Source organism: Pseudophryne corroboree, chromosome 9 (genome assembly GCF_028390025.1).
Source record: "Pseudophryne corroboree isolate aPseCor3 chromosome 9, aPseCor3.hap2, whole genome shotgun sequence".
Lineage (NCBI taxonomy): Eukaryota > Metazoa > Chordata > Amphibia > Anura > Myobatrachidae > Pseudophryne > Pseudophryne corroboree.
In genome coordinates, this window is record NC_086452.1 from 7,554,739 (window position 1) to 7,566,926 (window position 12,188).

Genomic DNA, 12,188 nt, shown 5'->3' on the forward strand with positions numbered 1-12,188 from the left:
GGCGCAATTACTCCTAATTGGCACCTGTGACCCCAGAGCTCCCTCATCCCCCCCGTATCTATGGTGTAACAGTACATAAGCATTTTGTTGCAGTTTCCGGCCATTCCCTATGCTTGTTACCTGTGCTTGGTGACTGCCTGCCCTGACCCTAAAAACTAGTAACCTCCATTTATACAGTTCCCACATATTCCAGAGAATGCGTAATCCTTCACATCAGATACTGCACCGATGGAGCTTACAGTCTAATTCCACACACTATTAACCTACCGGAATGTTCTTGGACTGGGGAGGAAACCAGTGAGCAGGTAGAACATGCAAACTCCACACAGCTAGTTTCTGACTGGAATAGAAGTCATAGCCCCAACACTCTGATGCAGTAATTCTAACTACTGTGCCACTGTGCTAGGCTAGCAAGACCTTTAAACATTATCTTAAAAACAGAAAGACCAACAGTTTCTCACCACTCCACGGTGTTCCGCTCCCCCAGGACCTCCCGGATCTCCTCCCGGCATTTCTCCTGGTGCTCCGGGTGCTTGGCCATACAGTATAATGTCCAGGAGATCCCGCTGGCTGTGGTGTCATGTCCCTCAAACATGAACGTGTCCACCTCCGCCCGCAGATCCTCATCAGACAGGCCCTGCCCGTTCTCATCCTGGGGATAAGAAAGTTTTGGTGATTGGTCCAATCAATAGTGATCTGACTATCGTCTGTCTTTATCGGGCGCCACAAGGGGTCTGCAGTGCCTTACATAGTGCATACAAAAGTGCAGTGCAAACATAACAGGATACAGTGCATATAAAATATAGTACAAATATAAGAGGACAAAACCAATATCTGCACGTGCAGTCAGTGTAACGAGTGATCAGCGCTGGTTCAGCCAGTGCCATAGTCAGAGGACGCAGCGGGCAGGCTCAGAGCCACCAATAGCAAGCAGAGGCACCCGCCGGGAGGAAAGGGGCGGGAGCAGCCATCGATGCGGAAAATGTGGGGGTATAGGCCCTGCTTCCCAGGAGTGGCAAGGCCAAGGTGAGTCAGAGGGGGAGGGGATAAAAGGGATTGCAATCCTTACTGAATCTCCTGGGGTACCATGGGAACTAGATAAGGGCACTGGTAAGGAAAGGGGCCTGCTCGCGAGAGCTTACACTCTATAGGGGAGGGTCAGTCAGACAGGTGAGTCAGAGGGGGAGAGGATACAAGGGATGGATTAGGATGAGAGCTGGAAGGCTATGATAAAGAGGTTGTGATAGGCCATGTGTACCTTTGGCGAGAGAGGTGGAGAGTCTGATTGGAGAAGGAGAGAGTTCCGGTGTTAGGGAGCAGCATGGGAGTAGGAGGAGGATGGGAAAAGAGAGGCACTGGTCATTGTCAGAGTGAAGGAGGCGGCCAGGAGTGTGAAGGGAGATGGGGACGGAGAGGGGTGAAGACTGATAATGTATTATTTACATGTTAAAGACATGTAACCATGCATTTATTGTATACAGAGTGGAAGTAGTGGGGAGAGTCACAGAGTACGTGGTGGAGAGGGTGGGACAGCGCAGTATAGTGACCCGGAGAAACAAAATGTAGCTCTGGGCCTGGCTATATAGCAAACGCACATACACCTCAATTCTGCAGGTTTATATTTGGTCATCTAACAGTAGGGAGCCTCTCCTACAGGGCGAGGACCTCTCCTAACTAGGGATCCTCTCCTACTGGTAGGGAGTCTCTCCTAGTGGTAGGGAGCCTCTCCTAGTGGTAGGGAGTCTCTCCTAATAGTAGGGAGCCTCTCCTAAGGGGTAGGGAGCCTCTCCTTGTGGCAGGGAGACTCTTCTAACTAGGGATCCCCTCCTAACAGTAGGGACCCTCTCCTAGCGGTAAGGAGTCTCTCCTAGTGGTAAGGAGTTTCTCCTAGCGGTAAGGAGTCTCTCCTAGTGGCATGAAGCCTCTCCTAGCGGTATGGAGTCTCTCCTAGTGGTAAGGAGTCTCTCCTAGCGGTAAGGAGTCTCTCCTAGTGGCATGGAGCCTCTCCTAGCGGTAAGGAGTCTCTCCTAGTGGTAAGGAGTCTCTCCTAGCGGCAGGGAGTCTCTCCTAGCGGCAGGGAGCCTCTCCTAGCGGCAGGGAGCCTCTCCTGGCGGTAGGGAGCCTCTCCTAGCGGCAGGGAGCCTCTCCTAGTGGTAGGGAGCCTCTCCTAAGGGGTAGGGAGCCTCTTCTAACTAGGGATCCCCTCCTAACAGTAGGGAGCCTCTCCTAGCGGTAAGGAGTCTTTCCTAGTGGTAAGGAGTCTCTCCTAGTGGTAATGAGTTTCTCCTAGCGGCATGGAGACTCTCTTAGCGGCATGGAGCCTCTCCTAGCGGTATGGAGTCTCTCCTAGTGGTAAGGAGTCTCTCCTAGTGGTAATGAGTTTCTCCTAGCGGCATGGAGACTCTCTTAGCGGCATGGAGCCTCTCCTAGCGGTATGGAGTCTCTCCTAGTGGTAAGGAGTCTCTCCTAGTGGTAATGAGTTTCTCCTAGCGGCATGGAGACTCTCTTAGCGGCATGGAGCTTCTCCTAGCGGTATGGAGTCTCTCCTAGTGGTAAGGAGTCTCTCCTAGTGGTAAGGAGTCTCTCCTAGCGGTAAGGAGTCTCTCCTAGTGGTAAGGAGGCTCTCCTAGTGGCATGAAGCCTCTCCTAGCGGTAAGGAGTCTCTCCTAGCGGCAGGGAGCCTCTCCTGGTGGTAAGGAGTCTCTCCTAGCGGCAGGGAGCCTCTCCTGGTGGTAGGGAGCCTCTCCTAGCGGCAGGGAGCCTCTCTGATGCATATTTATGAGTATGACATAATGATTTTCCATTGATCACCTCTTAGAGCGGTGTACCGGGCAGTACAGGGAAGTGTCAGTCTGTACAGGATGGGAACCCTGCACAGTGGATAACTCAGAGGTTTCTGTATAAGTGTATTTTGGTTTCAGGCGATGATGTAAGATATTTATTGTATGATAATAGTACATAAAGTGACTGTATATAACGGTATACCGTCACACCCAGCTAATGCCCCGGTCACATTTCTCTAGTGGGTTCCATCCCGGGATTTTCTCTTTACACCAGTAGGGCACAAATGCCAGTGTAACGTCTATGACCTGCAGGACCGCCAGGGGGTGACGCAGACAATTCCCGCCTGCGCCGTGCGCATTACCTTAGCGCAGAGGAGGATATCCAGGAAATCCAGGTGTCTCTTCTGCTGTATCTTCTCCAGCTCCGTATAATCCTTCAGGGACTGTTTCCTCTCTTTAATGACTGTATCTGGTGGTAAATACACAAGAAGTATATTATTACCCGGTGCAGGCTCTCCAGCAATCCCTGTTCCAAACATTTTGGCCCAGATTTATCAAGCTTTGGAGAGTGATACATAGCACGGAGATAAAGTACTGGCCAATCAGCTCCTAACTGTCATGTTACAGACTGGGTTTCAAAAATGACAGTTATGAGCTGATTAGTCGGGACTTTATCACCTTGCAATTTATCACTCTGAGGCTTGATAAATCTGCCCGAAACTTTGTGGTCTATTTACTAAGCCTTGGATGGAGATAAAGGGGAACATTTACTAAGCAGTGATAAGAGCGGAGAAGTGAGCCAGTGGAGAAGTACCCATGGCAACCAATCAGCACTGAAGTAACATCTATCATTTGCATACTATAGAATGATACAGAGCTGCTGATTGGTTGATGGTGATATATCTCCACTGGCTCACTTCTCCACTATTATCACTGCTTAGTAAATGTCCCCCATAGTCACTGGAGATAAAGGGGGTCATTCCGAGTTGATCGCTCGTTGACGATTTTCGCAACGGAGCGATTAAGGCAAAAATGTGCATGCACATGGTACGCAGTGCGCATGCGCTAAGTATTTTAGCACAAAACTTAGTAGATTTACTAATGTCCGAATGAAGAATTTTCCTCGTTGAAGTGATCGGAGTGTGATTGACAGGAAGTGGGTGTTTCTGGGCGGAAACTGACCGTTTTCTGGGAGTGTGCGGAAAACGTAGGCGTGTCAGGGAAAAACGCGGGAGTGTCTGGAGAAACGGGGGAGTGGCTGGCCGAACGGAGGGCGTGTTTGTGACGTCAAACCAGGAACGAAACTGACTGAGCTGATCGCAATCTAGGAGTAAGTCTGGAGCTACTCAGAAACTGCTAAGAATTTTCTATTCGCAGTTCTGCTAATCTTTCGTTCGCTATTCTGCTAAGCTAAGATACACTCCCAGAGGGCGGCGGTCTAGCGCGTGCAATGCTGCTAAAATCAGCTAGAGAGCGAACAACTCGGAATGATTCCCAAAGTACCAGCCAATCAGCCCCTAACTGCCATGTCACAGGCTATGTTTGAAAAATGACAGTCAGGAGCTGATTGGCTGGTACTGTATCTCCAGCGACTTTATCTCCATCCAAGGCTTAGTAAATAGACCCCTTTGTCTAGTGTAATTTCCGTCATTTGTCTCCAAACTTACAGTCTGAGCTGTCCGGATACATTCATCCCTAACACTGGCCTGGTGACGAGGAAAACCAAATGATATACTGTGCTGGATATGTGGCCTTATCCTCATCATCGCCTCTTACGGGCCAGGTACACACGCAGGAACATAATTACGTGACCGGACATTTATTCTCAGGGACCCAGTGTCCCCCCCAGTACTCAGCACAGGATGCTAGCGGAGTTTGCTTGCGGGAACCAACAGCATCTTCAGATGGCGTGAGTTCCCAGAGGCGCTCTCCTTCCTACTGGAAAGATTTCTGCGGTGTGAAGAGGCGTCCGGTCAGATCCTCCCATCACCACCAATCCGCTGTGTGCGCATGCGTGATCTCAGTCTACCATATGCACACTTACACTGCCCAGCAGGCTGGACTTCCACCGCTAGAAAGTAGAGGCGATAAGACGCGCAGGAAAGCTGCTTTTCTATGTCTTGCAACCAGAGCAACTCTGAATTGCTCCAGTACTATATCATTCACTCGTGGCGAGCAAGGTGCTTCGTTATACGGGGCAAGTCAGCCCCGGTGCTTCATTATACGGGGCCAGTCAGCCCCGGTGCTTCGTTATACGGGGCCAGTAAGCCTCGGTGCTTCGTCATACGGGGCCAGTAAGCCCCGGTGCTTCGTTATACAGGGCCAGTCAGCCCCGGTGCTTTGTTATATGGGGCCAGTCAGCCCCGGTACTTCATTATACGGGGCCAGTAAGCCCCGGTGCTTCGTTATACGGGGCCAGTAAGCCCCGGTGCTTCGTTATACGGGGCCAGTCAGCCCCGGTGCTTCGTTATACGGGGCCAGCCAGCCCCGGTGCTTCTTCATACAGGGCCAGTCAGCTCCTAGATAATGTATAGGCCCCTATGTTTCAAACCGGGCTCCTGGTGCTACGCCGGTGCTGTGCTCCCCCTGTAATCACAACACATCCCCCTATGTATGTACAACAGAGCCTTCTCACCTGTGTGCTGATGCGCCGTCTTCAATGCTCGGCGGAAGCGGAAGCCGTGGGGGCTCAGGTGGAAAATGATGTCATTATGATAGGGCAGGCAGCAGAACCTGTAATCTGCCAGATAGCTGAGGTCATAGACGGCCTTGATGTAGGCGCTTTCACTGCAGGGACAGAGAAGGGACGCGGATGAGAGCACTGATCTGATACTGAGCACGCAGTAAGGTGACCTGAGAGGTGATACACTGTAACGGCAATCCCGCCCCCTGCGTCTGATCGCATGCGGATACATGGCTGTGTCTTATGTGCAGTCACCAGACCTGACTCAGCACCGCCATCTTATGTGCAGTCACCAGACCTGACTCAGCACCGCCATCTTATATGCAACCGCCTATCCTGACTCAGCACCGCCATCTTATATACAGCCACGAGACCTGACTCAGCACCGCCATGTTATATACAGCCGCCAGACCTGACTCAGCACCGCCATCTTATATACAGCCGCCAGACCTGACTCAGCACCGCCATCTTATATACAACCGCCTGTCCTGACTCACCACCGCCATCTTATATACAGCCGCCAGACCTGACTCAGCATCGCCATCTTATATACAGCCGCCAGACCTGACTCAGCACCGCCATCTTATATGCAACCGCCTGTCCTGACTCAGCACCGCCATCTTATATACAGCCACGAGACCTGACTCAGCACCGCCATCTTATATGCAGCCGCCAGACCTGACTCAGCACCTCCATCTTATATACAGCCGCCAGACCTGACTCACCACCACCATCTTATATACAGCCGCCAGACCTGACTCAGCACCTCTATCTTATATACAGCCGCCAGACCTGACACAGCACTGCCATCTTATATGTAGCTGCCAGACCTGACACAGCACCACCATCTTATATGCAGCCGCCAGACCTGACACAGCACTGCCATCTTATATGTAGCTGCCAGACCTGACACAGCACCACCATCTTATATGCAGCCGCCAGACCTGACACAGCACTGCCATCTTATATGTAGCTGCCAGACCTGACACAGCACCACCATCTTATATGCAGCCGCCAGACCTGACACAGCACTGCCATCTTATATGTAGCTGCCAGACCTGACACAGCACCACCATCTTATATGCAGCCGCCAGACCTGACTCAGCACCGCCATCTTATATGTAGCTGTCAGACCTGACACAGCACCACCATCTTACATGTAGCTGCCAGACCTGACTCAGTACCGCCATCTCATATGTAGCTGCCAGACCTGACTCACCACCGCCATCTTATATGTAGCTGCCAGACCTGACTCGGCACCACCATCTTATATGTAGCTGCCAGACTTTGAGACAGAACCGCCATCTTATATGTAGCTGCCAGACCTGGGACAGCACCGCCATCTTATATGTAGCTGCCAGACCTGAGACAGCACCGCCATCTTATATGCAGCCGCCAGACCTGAGACAGAACCGCCATCTTATATGTAGCTGCCAGACCTGACTCGGCACCACCATCTTATATGTAGCTGCCAGACCTGACTCGGCACCACCATCTTATATACAACCGCCTGTCCTGACTCACCACCGCCATCTTATATACAGCCGCCAGACCTGACTCAGTACCGCCATCTCATATGTAGCTGCAAGACCTGACACAGCACCACCATCTTATATGTAGCTGCCAGACCTGACTCGGCACCACCATCTTATATGTAGCTGCCAGACTTTGAGACAGAACCGCCATCTTATATGTAGCTGCCAGACCTGAGACAGCACCGCCATCTTATATGCAGCCGCCAGACCTGAGACAGCACCGCCATCTTATATGCAGCCGCCAGACCTGAGACAGAACCGCCATCTTATATGTAGCTGCCAGACCTGAGACAGCACCGCCATCTTATATGCAGCCGCCAGACCTGAGACAGCACCGCCTCTTATATGTAGCTGCCAGACCTGAGACAGCACTGCCATCTTATATGCAGCCGCCAGACCTGAGACAGAACTGCCATCTTATATGCAGCTGCCAGACCTGAGACAGCACCGCCATCTTATATGCAGCCGCCAGACCTGACACAACACCACCATCTTATATGCAGCCGCCAGACCTGACACAGCACCGCCAACTTATATACAGCCGCCTGATCTGACTCACCACCGCCATCTTATATGCAGCCATGTGACCTGACTCACCACCGCCATCTTATATGTAGCCGCCAGACCTGACACAGCACTGCCATCTTATATGTAGCTGCCAGACATGACACAGCACCGCCATCTTATATGAAGCCGCCAGACCTGACACAGCACTGCCATCTTATATGTAGCTGCCAGACCTGACACAGCACCACCATCTTATATGCAGCCGCCAGACCTGACTCAGCACCGCCATCTTATATACAGCCACCAGACCTGACTCACCACCGCCATCTTATATACAGCCGCCAGACCTGACTCAGCACCGCCATCTTATATGTAGCTGTCAGACCTGACACAGCACCACCATCTTACATGTAGCTGCCAGACCTGACACAGCACTGCCATCTCATATGTAGCTGCCAGACCTGACACAGCACCGCCTCTTATATGTAGCTGCCAGACCTGAGACAGCACCGCCATCTTATATGCAGCCGCCAGACCTGAGACAGAACCGCCATCTTATATGTAGCTGCCAGACCTGAGACAGCACCGCCATCTTATATGCAGCCGCCAGACCTGAGACAGCACTGCCATCTTATATGTAGCTGCCAGACCTGAGACAGCACCGCCATCTTATATGCAGCCGCCAGACCTGAGACAGCACCGCCATCTTATATGCAGCCGCCAGACCTGAGACAGCACCGCCTCTTATATGTAGCTGCCAGACCTGAGACAGCACTGCCATCTTATATGCAGCCGCCAGACCTGAGACAGAACCGCCATCTTATATGCAGCTGCCAGACCTGAGACAGCACCGCCATCTTATATGCAGCCGCCAGACCTGACACAACACCACCATCTTATATGCAGCCGCCAGACCTGACACAGCACCGCCAACTTATATACAGCCGCCTGATCTGACTCACCACCGCCATCTTATATGCAGCCATGTGACCTGACTCACCACCGCCATCTTATATGTAGCCGCCAGACCTGACACAGCACTGCCATCTTATATGTAGCTGCCAGACATGACACAGCACCGCCATCTTATATGTAGCCGCCAGACCTGACACATCACTGCCATCTTATATGTAGCTGCCAGACCTGACACAGCACCACCATCTTATATACAGCCACCAGACCTGACACAGCACTGCCATCTTATATGTAGCTGCCAGACCTGACACAGCACCACCATCTTATATGCAGCCGCCAGACCTGACTCAGCACCGCCATCTTATATACAGCCACCAGACCTGACTCACCACCGCCATCTTATATACAGCCGCCTGATCTGACTCAGCACCGCCATCTTATATGTAGCTGCCAGACCTGACACAGCACCACCATCTTATATGCAGCCGCCAGACCTGACTCAGCACCGCCATCTTATATACAGCCACCAGACCTGACTCACCACCGCCATCTTATATACAGCCACCAGACCTGACTCAGCACCGCCATCTTATATACAGCCACCAGACCTGACTCACCACCGCCATCTTATATACAGCCGCCAGACCTGACTCAGCACCGCCATCTTATATGTAGCTGCCAGACCTGACACAGCACCACCATCTTATATGTAGCTGCCAGACCTGACACAGCACTGCCATCTCATATGTAGCTGCCAGACCTGACACAGCACCGCCTCTTATATGTAGCTGCCAGACCTGAGACAGCACCGCCATCTTATATGCAGCCGCCAGACCTGAGACAGAACCGCCATCTTATATGTAGCTGCCAGACCTGAGACAGCACCGCCATCTTATATGCAGCCGCCAGACCTGAGACAGCACCGCCTCTTATATGTAGCTGCCAGACCTGAGACAGCACCGCCATCTTATATGCAGCCGCCAGACCTGAGACAGCACCGCCTCTTATATGTAGCTGCCAGACCTGAGACAGCACCGCCATCTTATATGCAGCCGCCAGACCTGAGACAGAACCGCCATCTTATATGCAACCTACGTCTGGAAAATGTTTTTTTGTTTAATGGGAAAACGGTGATAAATAGGAGCCGATGACTCTACATTACCAACCTGTCATTCTGGCAGTCGCTCTCGTAGCTGAAGGCGCATTTCATAATGCTGTCCAGGGTCATGAGGCTGACATAATGGAAGAGCTCCACCGGCTTCTGTTTGGGGACCAGCTTCTCCCATTTGTCCTGAAACAATGAGAGGCCACAGTATGAAGAGAATACACCATGTGCAATCTGGTCCCTGAGGTGAGGAGGGAAAAGGGCCTGAATGTAATTCCCAGTAATCAGCCTGATGTTACAGGAAATCCCCTTTGGGACCTCATTAGCAAGGGGTGGGAGGCGGGGGTCCTACATCCAAAGAAGATCTGCGGTTAGTTCTCCAAGATGTTTGGGATGGGATGCCGATGGTCATGTGACCTTAGCCCGAATCCCGACACCACTCAGAATCTCGCTGCCAGAAAGCCGACCGCCAACATCCCGAAGGTATCAGTGTGACTGGTAGGGTAAGGGGCTCTGGGGGGGTTAGGATAAGACACTAGAGGGGTGGGGAGGGTCAGCCTAGCCACAACCCCCCCCCCCCCCCCTCTCCGATTCTTAGCCCTAACAGCCACCCCCGCTGTATTAACTCTAGCAGACACCTCACAAATCTTAACCTACACCCCAGGCGGGTTAGTGTTAGGGTAGGGAACAGGGGAGGAGGTTGTAAAAATTATTAAATTAGTGTTAGTCATGTGACCAGCGGCATCCCGACCGCCAGGGATTTAGCACACCTGTTGGAACAACCTACCTTCCGAGTTCTTCAAAAACTGTGTGCAAGTGTACCTACAAGAATTGATGCTGTTTTGAAGGCAAAGGCAGGTCACAGCAAATATTGATGTGATTTAGATTTCTCTCTGTTCATTCACTTTGCACTTTGTTAATTGATAAAAATAAACTATTAACACCACTATTTTAGAAAGAATTCTTATTTTGCAGAATTTTTCCCATACCTGCCTAAAACTTTTGCACAGTACTATGTATATTTTATATATATATATATATATATATATATATATTTATTATATATATAATATATATATATATATATAGTCTGTTGGACCGGCACTCACCCTTAAATGCTGTTAGGCTCCGGTGCCCTCTGGAAACATAGCATATGTGTCCCACTTCCAACAAGCAGCGGCACTCGGAGACTCTTTCGTGGTAAAAAAATCAAGTGTGCATCTTAATTCATGTCACAGCAAGGCCAACGTTTCGGGGCTTGTCTACCCCTTAGGGGCCGCTACTTGTTGGAAGTGGGACACACATATATATATATATATATATAGTAACAAGCGACCTTCCACCAGACAAGACGCTGACACAGTTGTATGAAAGACATGCTGACCGTTTACATCCACAGCTTAGCAAACAGACTTTTCACATCAAGTTCAATGGGCACCTTTATCAGGATCAGAATCAGATTTATTGGCCAGGTGTTCGTGCGTATACTAGGGATTTGTCATAATTTTGCTATACAACAGCCAAGTAGGTAACAGATAAGCCAGGGGTGGGGTGAGCAAGTAAAGTCACACAGATAGGTATACAGTAGGGACACAAGTGAGTTGCATCTAGGTCTAGTCAGTCAATGTTCAGGAGTTCAGCCGGCGCACCGCTTGGGGAAAGAAACTTTTGAGGCTTCTGGTGGACCTGGCGGGGATGGCCCTGCAACACCTGCCTGAAGGAAGCAAGTTACACATGCTGTGGTCGGGGTGTAGCTGGTCCTTTACTTTCTTGACTACCCGCTTTTTAGCTCTGGACTGGTTCAGGTCCTGGACTGAGGGAAGGACGGCCCCGATGATCTTCTCTGCGGTTCTGACCACCTTTTGGAGCCGGCATCTGTCCCTCGCGATGGCGGAGCCGTACCATACCAGTATCGAGGAGCGCAGTACCGACTCCACAATCGCGGAGTAGAAGAGGAGCAGAAGCTTCCTTAGTTGCCTGAGGAAGAACAACCTCTGCTGGGCTTTCCCGATAGTGGCATCGGCGTTGGACCCATTTAATGTGCCGGGAGATTGTGGTCCCTAGAAACTTGAAGGCGTCCACTAGCAATCGTTAGCGGAGGTGCACTAGATGACTTCTTCCTGAAGTCTGTAGTATCTATGAAGATAGTTTATGTACATTAGCTAGATGAGGTAGTGTACCTTTAAGAATCTGGCTGCACAGATGAACATGTGATTACAAAGTCCACGATCATCTCAACAGGTTTTTTTTCCGATCATAACATTTTTATTGAGAATAATAAACATACATAACAATACAAAACTGTATGTGTAATATTCCAACATAAGAAAATATAGACCGAAAAGTTAACAAAAGCAGAATTACATCTGGTTACCATATAAAAGGAGGAGAAAAAACAACAACTATATAATATCGTGTTGACAAGATTGGAAATTTAAAACTCAACAAGTTATATTTACAATAACCAGAAAAAGGAATAAAGAAAAAAGAAAAGAGAGAGAGAAAAAATATCAAATATACATACATCTATTGATTCCAATATCCAAAATATATCAGAAATAATAAGAGATAGATATGTATAGTGAGTGGAGAGGGAGAGAGAGGAAAAAGGTCTCCGACGGGCCAGGGATTGGGTAGATAGAAAGAAGAGGTCGAGGAAA

The 12,188-nt window shown here is 50.3% G+C and overlaps 1 protein-coding gene across 3 annotated transcripts in view; it reads right to left on the reverse strand.

The window, feature by feature from the left end:
- The window catches only part of LOC134957226 (cytochrome P450 4A4-like), a 96,344-nt gene that overhangs the window by 35,312 nt on the left and 48,844 nt on the right, over positions 1 to 12,188 (reverse strand). For all 3 annotated transcript variants that reach the window (XR_010186528.1, XR_010186529.1, XM_063938929.1), the window contains exons 5-8: positions 9,590 to 9,714; positions 5,419 to 5,570; positions 3,146 to 3,252; positions 462 to 652 (exon numbers count right to left, since the gene is read on the reverse strand). Coding sequence is in view for 1 of the 3 variants with exons in the window: in XM_063938929.1 (XP_063794999.1) it covers positions 462 to 652; positions 3,146 to 3,252; positions 5,419 to 5,570; positions 9,590 to 9,714 (575 nt within the window). In the remaining 2 variants the exon portion in view is untranslated. The remainder of the gene's footprint in view (positions 1 to 461; positions 653 to 3,145; positions 3,253 to 5,418; positions 5,571 to 9,589; positions 9,715 to 12,188) is intronic.